The following is a 24,110-nucleotide window of genomic DNA, read 5'->3' as shown; positions in this document are numbered from 1 at the left end:
TAAAGTTTTTGCTTAGTCATAGCGACATCTTTGAAGCGTAAGCGGTATTGCGTCTCCGACTTTGGAAGCTACCGTGCTTGGATCCAACATGCTGCCAGAAGTTTAGGATGAGCTGCTGTGAGATGACTAACGAATATGTACAGTACGCCCAGTTTTTCAACGAGTCCAGAAGGATTCGCACCCAAACTTTGCATCGGTGGTGCAACAATCCGATATATTTACAGCAGTCAAAGTTTCGAACCCGGAAGAATTTCAGCCAAGTGAAACAGAGCAAAAATTACTTAAAGCCTGAGCACCGCGTAATTTCTTTCAAGGTGTAGTACCACTGAAGCGGGGTCTTGAAGCTCGAACGATCGTCGACCAGAACTGACACATCCTCGAGTCCCTCTTAGTCACAATCCGCAAGAAGTACCCTTCACTAACCAGGACAATGATAATATTAGAAGGGCATGCGCTTCCTTTCGAGGGTAGCAACAAATTGACCTTTGAGAAACATGAGAACTTACAAGCCTTGAACAAGTCACTGGCAGTTAGGTCCATGGCAATGCTCGAGTAACTTTCCGTTACAACGGGAAGCGGGAAGGTGCGCCTTCCTATCAGACTCCAGTATCAGAATCTCACAGTCCTGAAATTGATTTTTTGGGATATTGGGGCCTCGTAAACAGGCCCGTTTTAATCTAAAGAGTGCAGCCGATATTGATATGTCTCTGATCTCCTCATTCAAAGCAACTGATGAACAGGACAGCCCTGGATAATCTCCTGAGGTTATTAACCACCGTTGGAAACCAGGCCGATACCTTATTCTGACACTGCACACTGTTCGTGAAGGGGACTAAACCCCGCTCTTAGTGACTGGATAATGAAATATTATTTATATCGACGCTGACGTGGGCATTTTACCATTCGCTATTTCCCTTCAGGACTGGAAAGATGCAACTGTAATTAACGAAAGGTAGTCAGGGTCCTGGGCGTTGAACAGTTTTTACAAGGCCGAATCATAGCGTTATAGCGCTCTATTGCCTTTAGAACGTCGATATATAGCAGAACTATGTAAAGTTGATAGGTCCGGGCGTACGGCTTGTAAACAAAAGTACGTAGTCCTGCGATTTTCGTGTTTCAAGATTTCGTCATGTAGCACAGATTTTCCGTTGATCAGGCAGAAGTTGTTCGGACCTGTTGCAATGCACTTAGGACCGCCTCAAAGTGAAAAGAAGGCAGGACCCTCCAGTTCCATGAAGCCCCGGAGCCCTTTTCTGGCTTTCGAAGCTTGCCCGCATACGAAAAGGGATGGAATCTAAGATGCTACAGGAACGTACCGTTGAGTGGACATGCCATGGAGCATTATTGGCTGCCGCGACCCAATCACAGCAGAGGTCAGTGCGTTTCGCTCGTAAAAAATGAAACCTCAAGAGGGTTTGTTTGAGAGAAACCTTTCTCGGTCTTGGAAAGGCCATCAGTAAAACATTATCAAAAATTCCCCCTCACACACAGTATGTAACAATGGAGTTAAGGTACTTTTTCTTTTTACAGCGCTCAAAACAAGAGCGTAAAAAACAAAACTGAATACGAAACCTTTCAAGGTCCCATTTTGGATCGCCCAAAACGCATCAGTCTCTACAGTGACTAAAAACTAGTAAAGCGCTAGGTGCTGGTTGATTCCCCACTGAAGAGCATAGCACCATTACGAAGCTTACAGTGCACCACTGGCAGGACCGAAATTGCATCGAAGCCTGACGTGCTCTTCCACTCCAATTGAAGTAAGGTCGTCACCTGCACAGCTTTACATTAGAAAGTTAGAACGTTCAAGGATCATGAGAATTCGAAGTTCGCAGGCCACGTAAAAATCGAAATCTAGTAGTAGTCGAGCTCCGAAATAGTGCTTCCTCAGCAAGCTGGACTAGAGCACCAGTGTTGTGTCACCAGTAAGAGGCTAGAAGCACAGCGCTGCGCAAGCTCACAAAATCACATCATCGTCAGATAATGGCGGGGTCGACTTTCCATAGTTCGTCGCAAGAGTGATTAGACGCTCACAGCCAGGACGTATGACCCAACACGCTTGCTGAAGTGGCGACCACAAAAGGCCCCAGGATCGAAGCCGCCTCTAGAACATCATATTTCCGCTCTATTCAATACCATAGGAAGCTAGGCTCCTTGGTAAATCGTATTATCATAGTGGCGCGTCATCGACTCCCGAAGGCCCGTGGATTCGAAGCGCTCGCGCCAAAGCTACGGATGGCTTCGTCTGTGGTATTAAGAAGGGCAGCCGGACCGAAGTCCGTTGAATTGCTCCAACCTCCTACGCGCCGCTAGGAAAAGAGCAGGGACAGTGGGAGAAGCTTGGCGCCACACGATAGGTCCCATCATTCGAAAGGAAAAGAAGTCCTGCGGGGAGGGAAAGGCTAGATCTTTCAAGATCTGATACTCAAGATGTGAAATTCCGCCGCTGGTGCATAGTCGGAGGAGAATATTTTTGGGTTGCTAGCCTGAGGATCCCTGCTGCGCGTGGCCATGGGAGGATATGACCGAAGTTGTGGAAGAAAATGTTTAGGGAGACGAGCCATCAGCGCCATGATGGATAGCAAATGCGATAGTCGTCAAGGAAATCAGCCAGCGTCCCTGTTCCGCGAGAGTAATTTGTCAATAGATGTACCTTCGGGTATGGACCATGCGCACGATATCGCACAAGGGGTTCGTACAACGCGCTGGGAACAGACCTTATCTCGTATGTATTCAGCTGATATCTTCGTCTGTGACCGCCGAAGGACAAAAAGTGAACATGAGAGGGAAGATGCGATTGCTCTGTAAGACGAAAAGAGTATTGCTTCTGTTCAGATGTATGACGAACCATCTGAACTGGCAAGTAAAGGAGACAAAGCAGGCAGTGAGTTCAGGCTATTGATATTGGTCTTAGCCGACGGGAGATTGCCAGACCCAGATACAAAATGAACGGGGACTGAGGCGAATCCCTGACCGACTCATATACACGGAACATTGCGCCAGCCGGATTACTTCCGAGTGCCCCTGGTGCGGGGCGTTTGCCACTTGTATCTCGTCGCAAGGCGCCCTAGTTAGAGATATACAAGAAAAGCCCACAAGGACACCACAGGCCTTGGTGTGAAGTGACTTTGAACAATAAGCTTGGTAGGCCAGAGTGGCCGAGACTTGTCGCTTACTGGTGCAGCAAAGCTTAAGAGAACCACAAGACCCAGTGGGAAAAGAACACCTCGCGGACCGGGGCTACGTCGAAGGGGCTGGATCGCGCTGTATAAGTGACACGTAATGTACGTGGTATCACTAGACTGTAAAAAGCTAAGAACCCATCGCTGCACCATCCAGAGTGGCAAAAGAGATAGGAACTTGCGAAGTTGTTCGTCGTGGAGTTTGCGAAGGAAGGTTGACGACATCCCGGGAGCATCTCGAAGCCTCCAGCTTGGGTCTAGAGACAAGTTCGATAAGTACAAAAAGATCATAGGTACAAATATTTGAGAATTAAGGCCAAGGACAGAAAAACAGTGAATCAGCTGCGGTCTGTCACAGGAAGCAACATATCTTGAAGAAAATGAGAGTCAGATGACAGTCTGCGTAGACGTGGACATCATATGCTCACACAAATATCATCTATGCGCAAAATAGCTTTGAGATAACTCGTGAAGAAAACAATGTCGCGCCGGGGAAGTGTTTCGCTGAAAGCACACGTGATCGGATTCAGCCGGTCTTCCATCCGGCCCGAACCGGACCACCGAGACAGCAACTTGAACCGGGATCTTCAAGTTCGAATTATTGCGCGAGGAATCTTGTATCCAGATTTTGCGCGCTGTGAGCAAATATCTATCTCGCCGCGAAGGCCGTGTAATACAGTGCTCCCCCATCATTTACCTCGTTCCCGTTGCTATCCAGTGCACCGCATCGCATTGGGACGACTGTCTTGCTCTACGACGTCCCCCAGAACAATCATGCTCGACGAGCTTCTCCCAGAGCTCCTTCAGGCAATTGCCTCTCTGGTGAGCGAAAATCGCCTACTTGGAATCTAATTTAAGGCCTAAAATGTTTCTGACAGCTCGATTTCACGGATCGTAAGACCCTTAGATTGGTCTGCAAATCTTTGAACGACGGCATGACTTTATTTGTCCTCGAAACCATATCAATAAACCTCAATTCTTGCCGGACCTTTGACGCTTCCATTCTACTTCTTCGGGCACTAGGTGCTCCACAAAATAACCCGGGAAAGTTCATCAAATACCTCCGGGTTCATTCTTCGTTCGATCCGCCATACGAAAAATACCGCCACCCATGGCATCGGATGACAAGAAAGAGAAGCCGTGTTGTCTCGCGGATCGAAAAACTCATTCTCAAGGCTATACCCTCTCTGATTTCTCTGCAGTCCATAGAGTGAGCTCTTGCTCGAACTTGCGAACTGAATGACCTCAGTTTTATGTAGATTCTTCTTCTATCATACGTATGAAATGAGCGCATCTGCTCTAGATGGCATCATGTACCGAATCAGCGCTCTGCCATGCCTACACACGTTGGATGTCGGTATTCATTTTTTTCACGTGCCCCACCAGCCGAAATTTTTCTCTTATTTCCATCATCTTCGTAACATCAACATCACAGGACAAATGATCGACGCTATTCCCCATATAATCAGTCAGAGCCCAGGGTTGTTCCGTCTACGTCTGGTTACCAGATCAACAAATCTTCACTCTGTTCTGGGCCTCTTCTCTGCCCTACCGCCGGCGTTTCATTGTTGTGTGGAACAGCTAACCTTAGAGGGAAGTTTTACATTGCCTCAACCTGATATTGTCCCCGTCATCCCACACCTGCGCCACCTCACATCGCTCCGAATGCTCATTTATGACGTTTCAGATGCGTTCTGGACTGCGCTCAGCATGGAAAACATACACGTCAAAGAACTATCTGTCGATGTTGGCAGCGACGCCTTGTTGAACTACTTGTGCTCGTATTCGGGGATCACCATGATGATGCTAATCATAAAAAGGGGCGGAACTGAAACTGGAGCTCAAAGGTTCTGGAATGATGTCCTTTCCAGGCATGCGAATACCATCAAGAGTTTATATATCCAACCTCAGTCATCTGGAGGGTGGTGTATCGACAACGGGTCCCTCAGAAGTTTGATGCAATGCACAAATCTTGAGATTCTGAGTATTGTGGTCGACCGGCAGCGGGCGGTTATAGACGGCCCAGGGAATATTGTGGTGCGTGCTGTATTTCACATATTGATAATTGTTTAATTACCAGAGACAGACATGTGTCTTGGGAACGCTTAGGATGTGGCAGCATATGGATGTGATATGTCTTCTATCAACGCACGAACTTAATGAGGATATTGGACACCATCTCGCAACCCAGCGTATTGCCTCTAGGCGGATTGACGATCTAATCGCTATTTTCCAGTGCAAGCAACCAACGGACAATATGCATCGTATCATCGTGGAATCTAACTACACACGTTTTATGCTAGCCAGCCAACCAACTAAGCCTGACACCTTTTCATTTCGGGCGACAAGTTCATATTGGCTAAGATGAAGATTCTGCGAACATAAAGAAGACGGAAATCTCCACCTGGCTCATTTACGATTCCAAATGTAAGTCAAGTGGCCTGAATTAGCCATGCTTCTTTCTCTTCATATCACAGATTTATCAATGACGCCAGAACTCCCAGTTCCCGAGATATACAATTCGCACCGGAAACATCAACGAAGTTTGATCCCAGCAGGCCGAGACTTACCTAGCGCCATTCAATCGTTAAGATAGTCCTCGGGCCGTCTCTTCTCGTCTTGCTCCCGCCTTCTCATTCCCGCAGGAAAATGGCGTTTGGAACATCTACCCGACAAAAAAAAAGTCACGAAAGGATCGGAAACTTCCCCGGTCCGATTCCTGAACCTCGTGCGCTGGCGCATACTTCGTCGCGTACGTCATTGGTCTAGGTCGCCTACCGATCCGAGCCCCGGATTCCAGTTGGAAACCGAGCTCTAGACAGCCAAGGAACAAATGACTTAGCTTGAGATTTAGGCTCGTATTTATGTGTCCATTTTTTTCGATGCAGCGGAACCGACCATCATTCGCGGCATCACTTAAATCTCAGCAGCATTTAAAGCTGTTGTCTTCACCCGAACATCTTCTACCGCGACTTACGTTCTGGCTGTGCCTAGAACATATCAAATCGCCATGATTCTTTCATTGGCCAACGAGCTATTGCACAGGATCGTGTCTTGGGTGCGTACCGCGATGGCTTCTTTGAACTATTCATACTGACTTGCGTTCTTTCAGCTCGAGCTGGATGATCTGAAGCGCACCAGATTCACCTGCAAACATCTGAACTACATCGTCACACCTCTCGTCCTCGAGCACGTAGCACTCAACCTCAACGATGAGATGCTCTTTCCCGTGTCGATGTCACTCCTGCAGTCGCTAGGATCCCGAAAGGACAACCCTGGACGATATATCAAATCCCTCCGTATCAACTCTTCGTTTGACCCGCCGTACGGCAGATACATTGGATTTTGGGACAAGGTGGCAAACAGGAGGGCTCGTGTGACGAGTCTCATTGCGACGCGCCTTCTTGAAGCTATTCCTTCTCTGGTGTGTCTGAGGTCATTACAGTGAGCCTTCTATCGCCTGTCAGAGTGGGATCCATACAGACATTTGCTCCCCAGCTTCCTGGGTTTCCACCAGGGCGGTTTTAGCACGCTCGAGGTGGACGCTGTTATGCGTCAGTTCAGCAAACTCCCTCATCTGTCCACGATCAGCATCATTCTTCACACCGATACGGTCCACGAATCCTTCTTTTCTCATTTCCACAACCTTCGCGACATTACGTTCAATGGCCACCGCGTATTAGACGTAATCCCATCCCTCATTGCCAGCAGCCCCGATATTTATCGTTTGGATCTTGTTAACTTCAGTGCATCAAACGCAGTGTTCCCTTCGGTTCGGGATATATTTTCCTCGCTACCGCCTGCGACATGCCGGCCGGTAGAGCATTTATCCATCGAAGGACAGTTCATGCTTCCACCTTCCGACGTCACGTTCCTCATTCCTCATCTTCGACTTCTCGCCTCGCTCCAAATCCACATCGCGAACGTACCGGAACAGCTCTGGACAGCTCTACGCACTGAAAATATCTTTCTACACCATATTTCCGTTGTCATGATCAACGACGCACTCGTGGAGTATCTTGGCTCGTATTCGGGTATAATGACACTGTCGCTTACGCCTACTCAGCCAGACAGCGACGCGCGTGCGCAGAGATTCTGGAAAACTGTTCTTCCTAAGCACGTGAGAACGATGAAGGAGCTATTTGTCCATCCTAATACTGCGGGGGAATGGTGTCTCAATGATGGAGCGCTCCGCATCTTGACACAGTGCAAGAATCTCGAGATCCTTCGTGTGATCGTCGATCAGGATCGAGTGGATGTCAAAGGGCCAGATAATATTATCGTAAGTCTTCAATTTCATAAGTCAAGAAGGCAACCTTGACGCCATATCTAGACGCGACTCTTGGAATGCCTCCGACCATGGGAACACCTGCAGAGCCTATCCATTCTCTCCGCGCACAACCCTAACGATTTCGGCGGATCTGCTCTGTTGCCATCGTACAGGATCTGCCAACGAATCCAGAAGCTAATTACTGAATATCAATGCTGCCGTCCGACAGAGGGTATGCTTCGACTGGCGGTGGCGACGGATTATGCTGAGAGTGTCCTGGTCAGGCGAGAGCTTGAAATAGACGTGTTCTCGTTCCTGGCGACGCAGTCGTGGGGAATAGGGAGTTGTTGAGCGGAGAACCGAGAAGTGGACCTAATAATATGTATTCTACAGACCTTTGATTGGTTAGAAAAGCTTCCGGATTTTCCCGCCTCTTTTTTCTTCGGGGGCCGACTCCGTCCGATCACCAAGCCTGCGCCACTGGCGCGTGTCTGGACCGTGGTTGAGCCTAGAACATCGTTGCGACCTGATACCCACCCTCCCCTCCACATATCTAGTTTGTTTCAAGTCTCATTCACAGTCGCCACTCATTTATTACACCATGCTACTTGTCCTTACAGATTTCTTCCCTGAATTATCGCGAGACGGATCATTACTACTATGGACTCAGCGGCGGTATCCAGAACTGATATAAATTCAAGGTACCCGTAGACGTTATTAGTTAACCTGAGGAATCAAGACTCGGACACCATATTCAATCGTTTGAATCGGGGAACGTCGCGATACCCGGCTAATTGGAAGGGACCTCGCCGCTTATCCTAACTGCGTTTCAAACGTTTGCTTCCGAGTTATTCCATCGCCTCCATTTCTCTTCTTAGGGAGCTTGCATTGAAATCTGGGAATGGGTATGAGGGGATAACATAAAATTGTCATTCTACAGCCGTTATCATACGGAATATCCATGTCAAGGAGTTTCTGGAACAACGACCAAAAAGACCGAGTCTTCTTACTTGGCGCGAGGCTCAATGAAATTATCTTGCTAAGGAAAGCTGCAATAGAGGCACTGTCTGACATTCTTATTAATCTACCCCCTCAGCCCCCACCTCAATCACTTGTATCTACCTGACGCGATGATACCACATAGCGTGACTCACTTGACGCCAGCCGTATTGTGCGCCACACAGCGCCCACCCTGAAAAATTTGACCAACCCCAAAATTGTCTGCAGCGGCGATATCTGCGAAGAGGTGACGACTTTGCCCTTCTGGAACTGCTCGGGACTTAAGCAGGCGTATGTAAGTAACATGGGAAGGAGAGAATCACAAAGATTCTCAGTTCCCAAACCTCACTTGTATTCCTTTTTACATATCTGCGTAACGGGAACGTGTTCTCGCTCAGATTTACATTGGCGGCGGCGTCGTCCATGACAATGGTAGTCACCGGTAAGCCTCGCCCAAAAGCTCAGGCTGAAATAAGCCTCCCAAGGTTTCTTTCAAGTTTCTATTTTATTCTAGATGGCATGGGTATCTACGTGATGTGGTCAATGGTCAAATTTGGAAGAAGGGTTAGCCGCGAAACTTTGATGAAATATAGGGCGAAGCATAGAGGATCATTTTGAGTACTTGAAACGAGGTAAGGACAGTAGGTTCTTCAGGTATGTCTACTCAAATAGAATCGTTTGAAATGGTCAGTTTACCCTCATCACTTAATTGAGGAAGCTGATCCCGGGACTCCATGCGCGCGACCTTTGGCAGAGAAAAAACCATGCACTAAGATATATTCTCAAGAGATTTTCATTCCATACAATGCAGTAGCTGTGACGGCACCAAGCGCAAAAGGAATTCAAAGCGTCGATTGGACTCGAGAGCGCAGGTTTCGGACCGAGAGGCGCGTTAAAATGGTGGCAGAAGAACTGCAACGTGACGCCATTCACAGGGTGTATACGAGAGAGATCTAATTCTTCGATGCCAAGCAAAGCACTGCACCTTTTTTGGTCCAAGGGCAACAGAGTGTGGGATGATATCTAGGAAGCGGACAAGGAGGGCAATGTTTGCATGTCCAATTTCGTCTAGAACAAGGATATGAAGAAAGCCGGTACCAGAGTCGCTTAGACAACGAGGGTTTACGAGAGTGTCGGATGACATGGATCTGATGCTTTTGGCGCCCCGGAGCGCAAGGCTTTCCATTTGGTCAAGGGAGCGAAGACAACGGAAGTGCCGGCGTTCACAACCGTCAATGACTTAACGTAAGGCTCGCATAAAATCGAGGCAGTCCGCTTTGGATCGGAGAACGACGTCAGATTTCTGGAAGGTGTGCGGAGCCTCCAGCTTCGTCCGACGAGGTAACATAACTGAAGGGTGACAGCGTCGTCATTCAGCCCCTTGAGGATGGAATGCAAGCGGCTTTCGCGCTGAATCTATGATGGATCTTACTGACGAACTAAGAGTGGAAAGAAAGCGCCATACTCACTGGTGTGCAATGGTCAGTATGGGAGAAAGATGGAATAAAAGTTTGGACCATGTTTTGAAAGCAATTAAACTTCATATAGCTATGGGCACATGTGGCTGTTCTCCCATTGCGTACTGAAATGTTCTGGCTAGACAGGGTATCAGAAATTGGGTACTGCATTATTGTCTTGACAGAGCCGTCCAGTTAGACCTTCTTTGGTACGTTATTATCCTCTCCGGTATCGGATCACGGGGAAGGAAATAATGCAACGTATTTGACAAAATCATGAAGAGAATATCTCAATGACTCCTCTGCGGCATTACTACCGGTGAGCAGCCGCCGTAAGCGAAAAGTAGTCGGACGTGAAGTTGGCGCTCACTTCTAACCCTACAATTTTGTCCGAAAGTGCAGAGACAACTTCTTTTGACATTAAACGCACGTCTGACCATTTAAGATTATGGCATGAGGCTGGGACTGAGCAACTATCGCGTTCCGAGCAGACTGTGAGTTGTTGGAAGGAATTTGAATGAAATTATCATCCATGGACATAATGAAAAATGTATCGACATAATGGGGATTGGAAGCTATGCGCCAAAGTCTAATTCGGAGGTCGATAGGAAGTGCGTGCTGGGAAAGGAAAACCAGTACTGAGTACTTATGTGCTTTAAAAGTGGTAGCGACTGGTTCTCTCGGTCCGACGGAAGACATCGGTCCGGAGACGTTGCTCACTGGTAGTGATTTGGAATTTTGGACGTTCAGAGCAGTCCGAGCAGGCGAGGAAAGCACTCATAAAGTACTGATTAAGCAGCGAGAGATCGTTTCACTTCTCCCTCTCGCAGCCTCGTTCAGACTGCGAGATGATAGGATAATGCCCTGAGATTGGTTTCCTGAATGTTTGACGATGGAGCCAAAAGTTAGTTATGCAGTGGTGCTTCTTGGCATATTGTGATAGTCACTTGCTGAGAGGAAGTGCATCAGGATGCACAGCCAGAGAGGCTCCTTCAGTAGCGCGAGCACCAACCCCAAGGAGAGCTTGTTCAACAATGTCAGTGCCCTCAGCACCATTCCCTTGCACCCAAGTCTCAATGAATGCTTGAGAAGTGAACGGAAGTCTCAAGCAAGAAAAAGAAAAGAATCAGTGACAGACGACGGTGTTGGTCAGAGGCAAGCGCATCCATTGTGATGGCTGTGCGATCGAGCTCACGCGGCAGACCCGTAATTCGTTACGGGTTCGCGTCAGCCCAAACCACCATGTCATCTAACGTCGAGGAATTTCGGCAGGTCCTGTCTTCGTCTGAGAAAAATATAGTATTATCCGGTACTGGCTATCCACAGCTTCTGGTTTGCCTTAGGTCGTAAATTGTCATTTGTGAATTACACTGATACACTTTTTTCAAGAATTTCCACTTTTAGAGGTAGCGGGGGCCTCTAGAATAAATATGACTCAGCATTTCTAGCTATCCCTTCAGCATTTGCTGAAAATAAAGCTCGAGTCTGGCAGTTCTTTCATTACAGGCGAGAACAGTGAGTACTTGTTCATCTTATGCTGTGTTCTCTTGCTGCATCATTAATGTCGCTCCTGCTGCTCACTATGTTCTCTCTCGACTGGCTGTTCCGCGCACTTGCCACAGCATCTCTCCTAATTCCGAATTTACGCACATTATTCAGAATGTGGACAGCTTGTGCACTCATGCTCTTGAGGAAACCATGAAGGATTTCCACGAGACAGATATCTGGTATCCCATAGAGATGTACGGATGCTCTTCGACATTGTCTGTACCGCTCATGGCTGCGACTTTTGCGAAACAAACTACAGCTCTCTCATCTATCCGGCTTTCAAAGACACTGAGCGCATCGTCGAAGCTGGGTCCCGAACCTGTGGTGCGCTGGTCGGACCTCCCTCGATGCCTGAAATGTAGCCAACTATGTCGGCCTAGAGTTGTATGGTTTGGCGAACGACTGCATGGCATTCATGAGATAATACGACATCTTTAGTTTTCAAACTTTCATTTACGCAGTTTGCGTGATCTCGAGGATATTTACATAGCTACCGTACTATCCCACATTGTCCACTACGGCTTGTTGACATCGGATTAATTTTGTACGAACCCGGCTGACGTTCACGTGGTCCACGTTGAATGCCAGACCCTCCTTCACCGACTTTTGCAATCAATAACCTGAGAATAAGATCCGAGAAGAGTTGCTGAATAGTGGTGCGGGATTCATCTTAGATAATCGAGTCTTTTTCGCGAAAAGCAGAAAATGTGCAGAAGAATTGTTTATGTTCAACTCTTTCTCAGTAAAAAGGAGCATACGTTACTCATCAAACGACAGGTGTCAAACATGGAGAACACTTTGGACCACCCACAGACGTTGGCATCGGAATCGAGGGCAGGATGCACGTTGATGAGCATCGACACGAACATGAGGGACTGAGAACAATAGAGGAGCCCACGGAGCCCTAAGAACGTGTGTGACGTCGGCAATAGTATAGAAGATCGCCTGTTCGGAGGCATCCGAGAGAATATCGCAAGTTCATACTGGTAGCGGCAGTCGTGCGTAAAGGCGTTTTCACGAGAAACGCCTCCATCTTCTCTTCATCACTCTTTAAGATTCAACGACAGCGTTCAAGTCCCAAATAAGAGTCAGCCGACCGACATCAGCAATTGAACACGTTAGAAGCTGCCAAGAAATATGGTCAGGTTGCCAATTGCTCAACCTTGTAAAGTGCTCACCATGATCTGGAATGCCAGTTACCAATATGGCCACTCTGACGCGCCATCGACAAAATTGCAAATGCAGAAGGACCGAAAAAGACGTCTCTCTCTCTATAACCATCTTAGTTCGCCGGACTAATCTTCCGTGTCCGGTAGATGTAAGCAAGTAAGGTACGACTTGCGTAAAACTGGTCCGGTTTAATGATCCACCGGGGGGAGCGCGATCAGCTTGCCTGCCTGTAGAACTAAGAATAAGCACGTACAGACTGTCTACCAGGATGTTGTTTAAACGCCCAAAGAGCCGGAGGATACCTACGCGTTCCAATTTGCGTTGAGGAGCTGGGGACCGAAGATGGTCTGAGCTGTACATGTGACGCATAAGATCGTAACATGAGAGAATTTTCTAGAGGCCAACAGGGATCCAATGGGCTGCCATAGTCCCTGATACTAGAACGCTATCAGAGCGCCACCCCGTCTTCGTCATAGCTTGTCTCGCAACAAGCAATCAGCTGTTGACTTGAGAAAATGAGAAGACCTACACAAGAAGAATGAGGCTTTGAAGTGGTCATATGAAATGACAACCATACCATGGTAATGATTTGCGAAACTCCAGAGATAACAGCAAACTGACGATAGCCCATCTTTTTGATGGCCCCAGCCTCTTGACTAGCCTGTCCTTGAAAAGAGAAATGTTGGAGACCAGAATTGCCTATTTCAGCGTTGAGGAGACATATTTGCTTGCGGCCTTACTTATTCACAGCTATGGAAACTGGAAATAAGCCATGGTGGTGAATGGAAGGATTTCGTAAGCCCGGTTTTCTCTGAGAGTGTTCCGACAAAGGGCTAAAAATAGAAGCTCCATTCGTTTCAGCACGTTCACTACAGGTCCCAGGGCCAGCTTTCACTACATCATGAATGTTTTCATGTGTGTGATGCTGACGTTCTCTTTTGCGAAGAAAGAGTATTCTGACCACTAGCATTGTGCATTTCTGGCCCACGCAGTTTGGCAATGGTTACTTGCCGACCGTTGTTAACATACAGCGATTTTTCGCGACCTAGGGATAGCCTGTAATTTTATTTCAGTGAATTGTTGCCCTGACCATCCTAGAGGAATCAATCGCGTAAAAGGTTTTACGCGGTTCTTTCGACAGGTAACATTGACGCGCCTCAAGGATCAACTCTTTCTGCATTGTTACCAAGACACTACTTGACAATCCAATCAACCTCGATCTCTTCGCAAATTTTGTAGCCATCCCACAGACTTGGGTTGTAATAAACGCAAGGTCACATACAAGGAACTTTTGTTATTGCTTGTCGGCGCGTCATCAATTGCAGCTCTGCGTAACCGTGTCCAGGTAATTAAATCTGATGTAATCTGACGATACTGCAGATGGCACTAAGCAATGTCTTTGGCAGGTTCGGTGCAGAGGACTGTTTATCTATCTGAATGGTAACACTGGTCCGACACGCTTGCACCGATCTCGGATTATCACCAAGGCCATAACCGTGATGATGATCATCGTTTAGAGGAACCATTGCCTCCTTCGCCATTTTCTAAAGTTCAACCGATTCATATGATATGATGGTGAGTATGATTGTAACACATCCAATCTAATGCCAAACATAGAATAACAATAAAATTGCCAATCGCAAACCGGAAGGTCGAAGGTAGTCTGCAATTCTACTCCTGGCGACTCTCAGTGCTAAAGCACTTTCATTTTCCACGCGTCAACTCCCAGACAGTCCAACTCTATTCTCCGTGACATAAGGCAGCAATGCCGGCAATACGAATGATACGAATGTAAACGCGAATACTCCGCGTATTAGTGCGAAAAATATGTCTACAAAGGCAAAAGGTGGGTATTATGTATGCGTATTGGATCGATAGAAGACTTACTGCAATATAAGAGTTCGTAACAGTTAAAACCCGAAGGTAAATCATGCTACAACGCATCCACTGGTGCCCGAAGAGTGGGACGCCTCATTGACGGTGCCTTCCAAGGCAGAAAGTTCGTCACCCTCGACCGTCTTCTCCGACACGACAGTTGCGACCCACTCGAAGGAATCCATTGATAATGATGAGGATGAGTACTTGTGAAGGTACGAGAGAGGTATGATGTTATCGCAAGCGGGGGCTGAAGGTCAGAACCTGGCGTTAACCCCCACCGCCTCTCCTCCCTTTTATACGGCCCACCTAACGCACCGGGCCTGTCTCACTTCCACTTTGCACGTTTATTGTCTTTTTCCCCAAAGTGCAATTAGACAACCACTAATTTACGAAATTGCTGCTTGGCTTCACAATAAGAGGTGAGTTTCCGTATCATCTAGACAGATTGACTTTTCTTGACATTTGGTCCTTCCAGACAAAAAGCCAGGACTCGGAGCGGCACGCCGCGATCCTGACTTGGAATTACGTTCTCGCAGTAGGCGTCGGGTGGACATTGTATGATGTATCCCGGTATGTCTAAGCGCCTCATTTCTTCAACTTCTATCCAATTATCCTGCAGCTGATTTCCGGATCCTTGGAAGCTACTGGTCTACATTGTTAACAATCCGCTCCAGCACACACACAACTTGCTAATCGTTCGGTTCTGGCTTCTTGGATATGGAAAAACCCTGCCCCTCTAATTGTCTGCTGTCGCTACTTGTAGCGCACAATGACGAAATGAGACGGAGGTAATTTACGGATCATCGCTAGGAACGCTTTGAACCAAAATAAGATGCTCGTGCCTTAGGCCAACTGCATCTTCGAAGCGCCTTTAATGGCGTGTGGATAGATCATCCATTGAGTCAGAACGACCCCATATCTACAAAGGTGCCCTGTGTTCAGTGACCGGTCACCGCTCAAGGCCTACTCGTGCTAATCACTGTTTGCAGTGATACGAGACCCATTTGTCCATAAATCTTCCTATTTTCTTCGTCGCGGGTAGATTTCCATTATCCAGGGCCATTCCTCTCAAACGTCTCAGTTGAATTTTCGAGCGTGTGGCTTATCGGAGCATCGGGAAAACTGCGCAAGTCATGGGCTATGTGCGACCCTGGACAATTTTGTTTTGATACCAGAACTTTCTGTCCAGAGTCTCCAATTAATTTGAATTTGATGGATGCAGGGGAAAAGTCAGCACTACGAGCATCGATGTCCTTCTATCACAGGTAACCACACCAACACGACGCTTGCCGTTGACGCATGCTTTCCGACCTGCGCATCACCGTAATTGCGACTCTAATTGTTCTCACCGCCCTAGCACCTGTCTGCCTTGCCTTGCGACATTCTTGACAGCTTCACAGCTAAACCTTATCCTCAACCCTTTCTCTCCGAGAGGTGAAAGTATCCTTTTTGTTGCAATGTGCCCGAGACTCAGATTCATTAGCAGAACACGTAATCTCTCTTTGCCAGTATCACGTTTTAGCCTAGACCCAAGCCTCTTGACGCAGAATGGGATTTTTTATTGTGTCGAATTTCAACGATTGCTATCTACTGTCAACTCTAGAAGTCATGCAGTGCGCAATTTTGCTTTTTTAAGTTTGATTCACCGTTATAGACTAGCACTTCCACTACATCCAATTCGAGCGAAATAATTGGAATATGTCCGCAACCCAACGTCTATGACTTTACAATGCAGCACGCACCTATGGCATCTTCCGAACTGCTCTTGGAGTTAATCTCGTCTATTACTAGGCAGGCATCGAATCTATCTTCTCACCGGCAGAAGGAGAAGGTAATCACACTCCATCAGCGGTATGAAAGAATATTCGATTCCTAAACGGTCCTCCGCAATTCCAGCATGGAGCTCATATGCTGGACTTGCGCTTAATCACCCGGAAACCTTCGTTGAACTGCATTGTTTCCGTGCACGAACCTTCTGAAAGTAAACTTCACTGTATCCACAGGCTTGTGTAACACTGCTTCAATGTCTACCAAAGTTCAGGTCGAGATTCTAATGCGTACTACCGATGCCGGCCATGTCTCTTCGGTACTCCCATCAATGGGACAGAAAAGATAGCTGATTCTTTGAATGAGATTGATAGCGCGAAATGCAAACTCCCGGTTACGAAGCAGCTCGATCCGATAGACCTTAAAGTATGCTTAACAGGGCCTGGCAAGTGGAAGAGCCGAGGTGAAACCTCGCAAGGTCCTCTTACAAGCCCCAAGAAGCACAGACCCAGAGGACGTCATCCTACTTACCGACTCCTCTTCCTCCTCTACACCAAGCCTGCTGACCTCTGATACTACAAGTGAAAAGTCTGTACCCATCCTCATCAGCGAGTTATGGAACCAGGAGATGAAGCGATATGAGGTGTGTATCCAGGAATTTCAGAAGAAGGAACATGATTCGACGTCACTTCTCATGCATATCGGAGGGAGCTGCAAGCCAAAAAGCACAGATTTCAAGGCATAAGATGAACTGGTCGAGGTAGAGATCGGAATATTGAAAGCTGGGAACACAAAGCTTGAGGAACGGGTGGGTAGCATGAACAAGGCATTAGAAGGCCTGAAGAGCAAATTGCTGACGAAAGTGATCTAGGCTACTGATGAAATTATGACGGGTTTTGATGAAATAGGTGCTCAGTAAACTTAGGGTAGAAATTTTGAACGATGAGCGTCATACCACTTCCTGAAATGCATGTTTTGTAAGTCTAGTTAGATCAAAAGTGATCCGGTGAAAAAGAATGGAACGTAGGGGTGAAATCGACGTACATAATAGGATTACTTCGTACTTTCTAGTAGATGTAAAGTAAGCATAACGAATCTGTGTTTGGTGACTGGAGATGGCTTCACTCAGACCATCTTCCAGTGTCGCTCCATCCGACAGTATGGCGCCTGGCACTGACGACGCTCAATTCCATAACATGGATTTTTTGAATCTGATGGTAGATGATATAAACTGATAGTCTTGTTCTACTATCGGGGGATCCGTGACGGGCAGCAAAAATGTGCCAGAACCTGGCCTTGAGACAATCGTTCCTCGAAGCAAAGCCAAGCAAAACGTAGCCCCAGTATCTCGCATGAATCGACAAGTACGCGAAACATCCTGCAATGCATTACTCCCATAATTTACTGTCTCTGCCAGAAAACCTGGCGAACGCCCTCCGCTCGCTGTGGATACCGACAACGACTACCCAACGAAGACTGGTCCGAATACATTGATCGTTCTCTCCGAAACTTCGGGAAATCTCTCCTCAAAATAGCAACCGAAATTGAACTCGAAGCATCAGACTTGCCATGAACAAGGACGAATATGCACACCTGGTCTTGGCCCTTGACACCACAGACTATGCGACCCAAATTCTGCAATTATGACGGTTTCCCATATGACAAGAATGCCCTTTATCGTGAGATGTGAGATGCTGCAAGAGGAACAGCCATCCTGCTGGAGTCACACGAATAATATTTACCTGATTACAGTATCTCCCTATCATGGGTGACAGAAATTCCTGCACTTGGGATGAATGATGCGACTATCCAACCCATCGAAAGTGCGATCCAGGAGGCGTCACGGCTCTGAACCGGGGTGACGTCAGGATCCAATCAGTCTGAAAGAGGTACCTAAAAAAAAGACAGAGAAAAATTCACCATTTGGAGGATGCACGTATTTCCTCCTGCACTCTTCAGCGAAAGTAAACCTATGGAACGAACTTTGGAGTCAAATGAACCGCTTTCCTGGTAATATTGGTATCCATTGCTTCGGTGGCAGGTACCCATACATTAGTGAGATCACAGCTTCGGGGAGAAACGAGTTCGTAAGTTAGGTCAACACGGAATCCACAAAACCTCTTTGCGTTATCAGTACGGTGCCATCGGATACGGGTCCCGTTTGCGGATCATTATAAACGATGCTTCGTCTTCTAAAACAACCAAGTTAGGCTATCGTAAGCTGGGATAAAATTAACTGGGAACATCTGGAAATACCCGACAGTCGTGGCTTGCGAGACAATGTCGGTCTTAACATCATCGGGTATGAGTCGGGCCTATTCAGGAGAGTTCCCTGTCGAAAAGTATGGCTCGCGGGGGATTCGTTCCTATCTGGTTTCAGTGCTTTTAGAGTCACATACCTCATCCCACTACCGTCCAAAGTAACTTTAGGCGTTCGCAATTTTCATATCGCTCCACACTGTATTCTCTTCAGCAAAACCAGAATAAGATATACACAAAGGGAGAGACACGACAAACGGAGATTTTTTGATATCCTTAGTAATAGTCTATAAAATTCATGGGCATCAACGGACTCGATAATTCGGATGTCGGACCTGAATGTTAATCGTGAGTATATTTTTCCCAAACGGATCGTTCACCTTCCCAACGCCTTCCTGCCTTCGCGTATCGCTCACGTCATGGAACAAATTTAAAGCCGTGACGCCCAGGATATCTTTCTAGACGATACTTCTTGAGGTTGGTTACGTTTTATGGATATCTAATGCTTACTGGGGAGCAAAATGCTATCATCTTTCTATATTCGACTGTCATTGGGTAGGCCGTCTACTAAACACTCAGGTATGGAATGGTTTAGTAAAATGTGTGCTACATGATTTTTTTCGACTCTGCAGCTGGACTTCTCATTCGCGGGCCGTCTATGACAGGAAGCATGGCTTCGCGCGACCGACGGTTATTTTTATCTGGATCCAGGGTGCAATCGTCATTATGTTTTCCTGCTTGTCAAGACTCAGTAACAATGGAGCATCTTACTGCCGTAATGCATGTGCTAATTATGCTTATAGTCGCAGTAAAGAATTCTGCGCTTTGCGAGTAGGGGTATAAATAATCCGGCAATGTCTGTCGACTTCGCTCCAATACATGTCTGCCATGAAGACTTCTTCTGGACCTTCCTTGACATTCACTCGTCCTCCTTTCGATGGATCGCTTACTTACCCAGAAGTATTCGACTACAACGCACAGCGTAACCCAGACCATCCTGTCTTTCAATTCTATGACCAGGACCATATTCAAAAAATCACCTGGAGCGAGGTCACCAAGGCTATCCATGCCGCCGGACGTGTTGTTCTTCATCATGTCGTTCGAAAGGACTCTATCCCAGTTGTAGGAGTGTTGGCAAATGCTGGTACGCATTCTTTTCGTCTGACCAGTTGCCGACTGAGATGAGGAATCCTGCAGATAGCATCACGTTTCTTACCGTTGTCTGTGGGATCATACGTGCAGGCTACACTGCGTTCCCGATCTCTACCCGCAATTCGCCTGCAGGGGTCGCTCACCTGCTTGCAAGTACTGGATACGAATATTTATTTGTCAGTGCCGATTCCGCTATGCAGGAAATCGCCCGCATGCAAGATGGCATAAACCTGATTCCGATGCCGACGTTTGAAGATCTCTACTTGAATAATGACTCGGAACCGCTGCCGCATGTGCGCCCTGACCTGGAACAACTAGCACTTATTATACATTCTTCGGGATCGACGCGGTTCCCTAGCCCGATTTCCCACACGCATCGGTTTTGCATGATGCACGGAGTTTGGTTATGTACGTTACTTTCTTCCTACATAAAGTTAAGAAATCTAATATGGCTTTCAAAAAGCTTACGGAGACATGGATGTTTGTGGACACGTTCTTTCTGCACATGGGTCAGTTATGTATCGTGCGTATTACCTCTCAAACCATTATGGGGACTGTCTTGAGGACTCCTTGCTTAGATCTCATGGGGTATTGGACGATCATGGCCGCCGTACGTCAAGTAATTTTCTACCATTCTCTTCTGAGCAACCATGTCAGGCATCGGACGGCCTAACTATAGCAGTTTTCCCTCCCGAGAATCCGCCCATAGTGCCGACACCGGAGCGTGTCCTAAAGGGAATAATAGACACGAACAGCACGATCGTGTTTTGTGTCCCCTCCTTTTTCGAGGTGAGTGATGGCATTCTTCATTCGTCGTGTAGAGGAACTAAGTTTTACCGATTACTAGGCATGGGCACATGATCCAACCGCTATCGAAGTCCTAACAAAGCCTACAGTCGCAGTACGGATTCATTGTTTGAACCTGATGACTGTTTGACTGATATTTTGCAGTTATTTGGAGGTGGACCGCTTTCCAAAACTGCTGGAGACTCATTGGTAACCAAGGGTGTACCCCTTTGTGCCCTTTTCGGAAGGTCTGTTCCAGTCTGGTGATAAAATAAATCTATGTACTTATTTCTTTCTTAGTACCGAGACCACTTTCACTGCGAAGATGATTCCCAGTATGTTGTATGGTGCGACCGGGAAGACTGTTGCTGATGATGATTTTTAGAGGAGACGCCTGCCGAGGGATGGGAATGGTTTGAAGTGAGTTTAAAACTACCAACGCCGTCGATTTTTACTTACTCTGTTAATACAGTGGGCGCGTTATATCGATTATGTCCTTGTCCCAATCGAAGGAGAGGAAAATATGTTCTCTGTTATCGTCAAGGTGGGAGATCCAACCTCCCTGCTGCATCTGTTCTAATCTTTTGAAGGAAAACCCTAAAACGGGATACTCACCGGCGGTCTTCAACACTAAAATAGATGGAATCAGGGCGTACGACACCAAAGATATCTTTATCAGACATCCAACCAATCCTAAAATGTTCAAGTGCTACGGAAGACATGGTATGGTTAATCCCATGCTCGAAGGAGTGACTTGTTGAACATTGAACTTCAATAGATGATCAAATTATCCATAGCACTGGGGTACGTTCAATTTTTGTTACATCCGTTCCTACCTATCTTAATCACGCCTATCACAGGAAAAGACGAACCCTACGCCAATCGGCATGTGCGCTTTTCCCGTTTTGGACACTCTGCTGATGTTCTAGCAGAAAAAACGATTACTGTCGACAAACGAGTCACCGCAGCCGTGATGTTTGGTCGATCAAGATTCCAGCCCGGAGTGCTGGTTTCGCCAGCGCCTGGGTATGAATTTGACCCCGCCAACGAGAAAGATCTTGCTGACTTCCGTACGAGCATTTGGTAGAGTTCTGTGTCCTCTTCCCATGCCCGTATTGACGCATTTACTTAGGGAAACTGTATCCAAGGCTAACAAGGAAGCGCCACAACATTCAAGGATCTTCAAAGAGGTGGGTGAAATCATTTTATTTCTACGGAACTCACATCGACGTCCGGGTGACACAGATGATCGTCGTCACGCATCCATCGAAGCCGTTCACGTTCACTTCCAAAGGGACCCTTCGGCGGGGGGCTATTCTGGAGGCCTATATCAAGGAGATCGACGCGGCGTACGAAGCGGTTGACAATATCTCCCCATCCAACATTCTAGTTCCACAGAAATGGAGCATCGATGAGATTACTGAGTGGATTCGGCGCATCGTGCACACCCTTCTTTGCACCGATGTTCAGATCTCCGATGAGCAGGACCTCTTTGCTGTCGGAGTCGACAGGTCCGCGTTCCTTTTCTCCTTTCTCATCTGAACATGCCAAGCTCATCCTTCTAAAGTCTCATAGCCATCGCAATCCGCAACACGATTGTCAGCACCCTCCGGAAAAACCACGTAATCTCTATGGGTGCCATCCGGTCCCTACCGCAGAATTTTGTTTTCAATAATCCTTCGATATCTGTTTTAAGCGCCTTTGTCCACAATGCTATCGTTAGTTCCCAAGCCGATGGGAACACTCACACTGCTGAGGAAGAAGAACACGACGACGATGAGAGTGAACCTGTAGTCTCGTTCACTAAACTTCCTGAATCCGGCGAGACCGTCGTCAAACTGAGAAAAGGGAAGGGAGAACCACCGCTCATTGTCTTTCATGGTCAGGACCTCCTTTTCTGCTCACAGATTCATCGCTGAAGGGCTTGCAGGTGGTGCGGGTCTTGCATTTGACTTTAGGTCGTATCCGGAGAAATTTCGCACAGCTGTCTGGACTGTCCAAGTTACGCCGGATGCGCCGATGACGAGTCTGGAAGATCTGGTAGCGTTTTACAGACGTAAAATCAAGGAAGAACAACCTACTGGGCCATACCGCTTCGCTGGGTACTCTGCGTCGTGCATTCTCGCATTTTTGATCACGCAGGAATTCGAACGCCAAGGCGACATTGTATCGGCGCTTGCAATGCTTGATCTTTTCCCCTCTATTTTTGTACACATAATCCCAGCTGGGGAGCTTCCGAACCGCCGAGAGGAGTTCATCGGTGCCATGCTTAAGATGATGATCGATTTAACGGCATGGGATAAGAGCAGGAATAGCTCTGTCGATGGGTTGCGCTCTGCTATCAATGGGACGGGGGGTTCGCCTATACAGCGACTGGCGATGGATATAGCGCAGAAGTTGGGGGGCATGATTAGTGATTTTTGCCTTCGGCCTGATATAGAAGTGTGGATGAGAAGCATGAAGGATGTCAAGGCTCCCATTACGGTTTATGTTGCTGAGGAGGGCGCGAGGCTTATACCAATGCCGGAAGAGGAGCAGGAGGATCTGGGAGCTTCGCGTTGGGTTCCGGGAGCCAGAGTCGTGCGAGTACCTGGGGGTCATATGGACTTTTTGGAACATGACTTGGTTATTGTAGGTTTGCAAGAAGGGTATCTTTGATCGTGATGTCTCTTATACTTGTGTACGCCATGCTTCACTTGGAAATGATATAGATAGAATAGATTTCGATTTATACTTTATGTATATCATGCGAGCAAGTTGTATGAAAAGCGCAGGAATGCTAAATCGAGCTTATTTGATCTTACCACCGAAGCTGAATGGATGTCTCATAAAGGTCACTGAGAGTCATTGAATAACAACTATACAGGATGGATGGTGTTCAATACTTGTCTTGACCACTGTTGTCTGAGCCATTCAAGCTAAGTGATCTTCATTAACTGGCTTTGTGACTTCAGCTTCCCAAGCATCCACAATGGACCTCAACATTGCATTGTCATACCCACATGAATTCCAATGGTATATCCAGCTTCTCGGATTGCAAAAGTTAATATTGCACCCACACCCCAAACAGACTGGCTGGCCCAGATGCATATCTGCCCATGGCTCATGCTCAAGGAAACATAGAAGACTGCTCTCATCACTGTCATGTTGGCAAACAAGGTTCATGAAGGTTTTGTGGCTTTCTAGCATGTGCTTAGCTTGGGGGAAGCACAAGTGGCTGTTAAAGAAGGACTCAGTAGTGTGTCAAGGAGTTTGTGGGTGGCAAGTATCATTAGGTCAGTGTCAAAGAACTGCTATCTGCATCCCAATTTTCTGTGGTTGCCACAACAGCAAGAGTGAATGTATATCCTTGTAGACTGAGTGGTCCAGCCTGATGGTGGATGAGAAGATGAAGCCAGCACTTTGATCCTGGGATTAAACTGTGTCAAGTCCATCATTGTTTTAGTATTTTGCTCTGGGCTTGAGGTTGGGAAGTTTACTGCCAGTGGCAATTGATGCAGATTCTGATATGGTAACAGGAAGCTGCAGGGCAGAGACAGCTTGATAAAAGAGCACATCCATTGTGAGAGGAGCAATGATTATATAGTGAGTGATGAGGAAGGGAGAATGATATAGTTGATACATAGTTATGAGAGACTATTCTCA

General features: G+C 47.1%; 8 protein-coding genes across 8 annotated transcripts; 6 read left to right on the top strand and 2 right to left on the bottom strand.

Annotated features, from left to right (window-relative positions):
- Window positions 1-3,764: 3,764 nt before the first annotated feature.
- Window positions 3,765-4,471, top strand: BT62DRAFT_936562 (uncharacterized protein; the record flags this gene model as incomplete). Its single annotated transcript, XM_043187150.1, has 2 exons — window positions 3,765-4,001; window positions 4,058-4,471. Coding segments are annotated over exons 1-2 (379 nt in total), but the record flags the coding sequence as incomplete, so codon positions are not given.
- A 1,436-nt stretch (window positions 4,472-5,907) lies between these two features.
- Window positions 5,908-8,093, top strand: BT62DRAFT_460014 (uncharacterized protein). Its single transcript, XM_043180986.1, has 5 exons — window positions 5,908-6,237; window positions 6,292-6,623; window positions 6,678-7,461; window positions 7,513-8,005; window positions 8,070-8,093. The coding sequence occupies exons 1-4, from the start codon at window positions 6,190-6,192 to the stop codon at window positions 7,798-7,800; spliced, it is 1,452 nt and encodes a 483-aa protein (XP_043035431.1). The 5' UTR covers window positions 5,908-6,189; the 3' UTR covers window positions 7,801-8,005; window positions 8,070-8,093.
- Window positions 8,094-8,410: 317 nt separating this feature from the next.
- BT62DRAFT_922955 (uncharacterized protein) lies at window positions 8,411-9,405 on the top strand (the record flags this gene model as incomplete). Its single annotated transcript, XM_043184452.1, has 6 exons — window positions 8,411-8,563; window positions 8,594-8,743; window positions 8,847-8,890; window positions 8,963-9,012; window positions 9,042-9,080; window positions 9,140-9,405. The coding sequence occupies 6 exons, from the start codon at window positions 8,411-8,413 to the stop codon at window positions 9,403-9,405; spliced, it is 702 nt and encodes a 233-aa protein (XP_043035430.1).
- Window positions 9,406-11,289: 1,884 nt separating this feature from the next.
- Window positions 11,290-12,024, top strand: BT62DRAFT_1041661 (uncharacterized protein). The gene has a single exon (XM_043178435.1). The coding sequence runs from the start codon at window positions 11,604-11,606 to the stop codon at window positions 11,889-11,891; it is 288 nt and encodes a 95-aa protein (XP_043035429.1). The 5' UTR covers window positions 11,290-11,603; the 3' UTR covers window positions 11,892-12,024.
- Window positions 12,025-12,417: 393 nt separating this feature from the next.
- Window positions 12,418-13,397, bottom strand: BT62DRAFT_459993 (uncharacterized protein). Its single transcript, XM_043180985.1, has 2 exons — window positions 13,201-13,397; window positions 12,418-13,148 (listed from the first exon to the last, which is right to left on the bottom strand). The coding sequence occupies exon 2, from the start codon at window positions 12,990-12,992 to the stop codon at window positions 12,504-12,506; it is 489 nt and encodes a 162-aa protein (XP_043035428.1). The 5' UTR covers window positions 12,993-13,148; window positions 13,201-13,397; the 3' UTR covers window positions 12,418-12,503.
- An 801-nt stretch (window positions 13,398-14,198) lies between these two features.
- Window positions 14,199-14,738, bottom strand: BT62DRAFT_1079679 (uncharacterized protein). The gene is made up of 2 exons (XM_043179514.1): window positions 14,572-14,738; window positions 14,199-14,509 (listed from the first exon to the last, which is right to left on the bottom strand). Exons 1-2 carry the CDS (start codon window positions 14,681-14,683, stop codon window positions 14,364-14,366), a joined length of 258 nt encoding a protein of 85 aa, XP_043035427.1. The 5' UTR covers window positions 14,684-14,738; the 3' UTR covers window positions 14,199-14,363.
- BT62DRAFT_1010961 (uncharacterized protein) lies at window positions 14,730-17,841 on the top strand (the record flags this gene model as incomplete). Its single annotated transcript, XM_043177713.1, has 8 exons — window positions 14,730-14,920; window positions 14,985-15,071; window positions 16,161-16,332; window positions 16,398-16,482; window positions 16,543-16,694; window positions 16,747-16,911; window positions 17,507-17,632; window positions 17,686-17,841. The coding sequence occupies 8 exons, from the start codon at window positions 14,730-14,732 to the stop codon at window positions 17,839-17,841; spliced, it is 1,134 nt and encodes a 377-aa protein (XP_043035426.1).
- Window positions 17,842-19,240: 1,399 nt separating this feature from the next.
- BT62DRAFT_936560 (acetyl-CoA synthetase-like protein) lies at window positions 19,241-23,218 on the top strand. The gene is made up of 19 exons (XM_043187149.1): window positions 19,241-19,278; window positions 19,331-19,671; window positions 19,725-20,087; window positions 20,143-20,202; window positions 20,258-20,289; window positions 20,337-20,468; window positions 20,527-20,580; window positions 20,631-20,713; window positions 20,766-20,800; window positions 20,851-20,885; window positions 20,938-21,009; window positions 21,056-21,188; window positions 21,244-21,269; window positions 21,326-21,350; window positions 21,398-21,548; window positions 21,598-21,655; window positions 21,711-21,976; window positions 22,033-22,346; window positions 22,396-23,218. The coding sequence occupies exons 2-19, from the start codon at window positions 19,407-19,409 to the stop codon at window positions 23,121-23,123; spliced, it is 2,832 nt and encodes a 943-aa protein (XP_043035425.1). The 5' UTR covers window positions 19,241-19,278; window positions 19,331-19,406; the 3' UTR covers window positions 23,124-23,218.
- Window positions 23,219-24,110: the final 892 nt, after the last annotated feature.

Source organism: Guyanagaster necrorhizus (genome assembly GCF_019112545.1).
Source record: "Guyanagaster necrorhizus MCA 3950 unplaced genomic scaffold BT62scaffold_33, whole genome shotgun sequence".
NCBI lineage: Eukaryota > Fungi > Basidiomycota > Agaricomycetes > Agaricales > Physalacriaceae > Guyanagaster > Guyanagaster necrorhizus.
The sequence above is the reverse complement of the archived record's forward strand: the minus strand, read 5'-3'. Positions and strand labels throughout refer to the sequence as shown.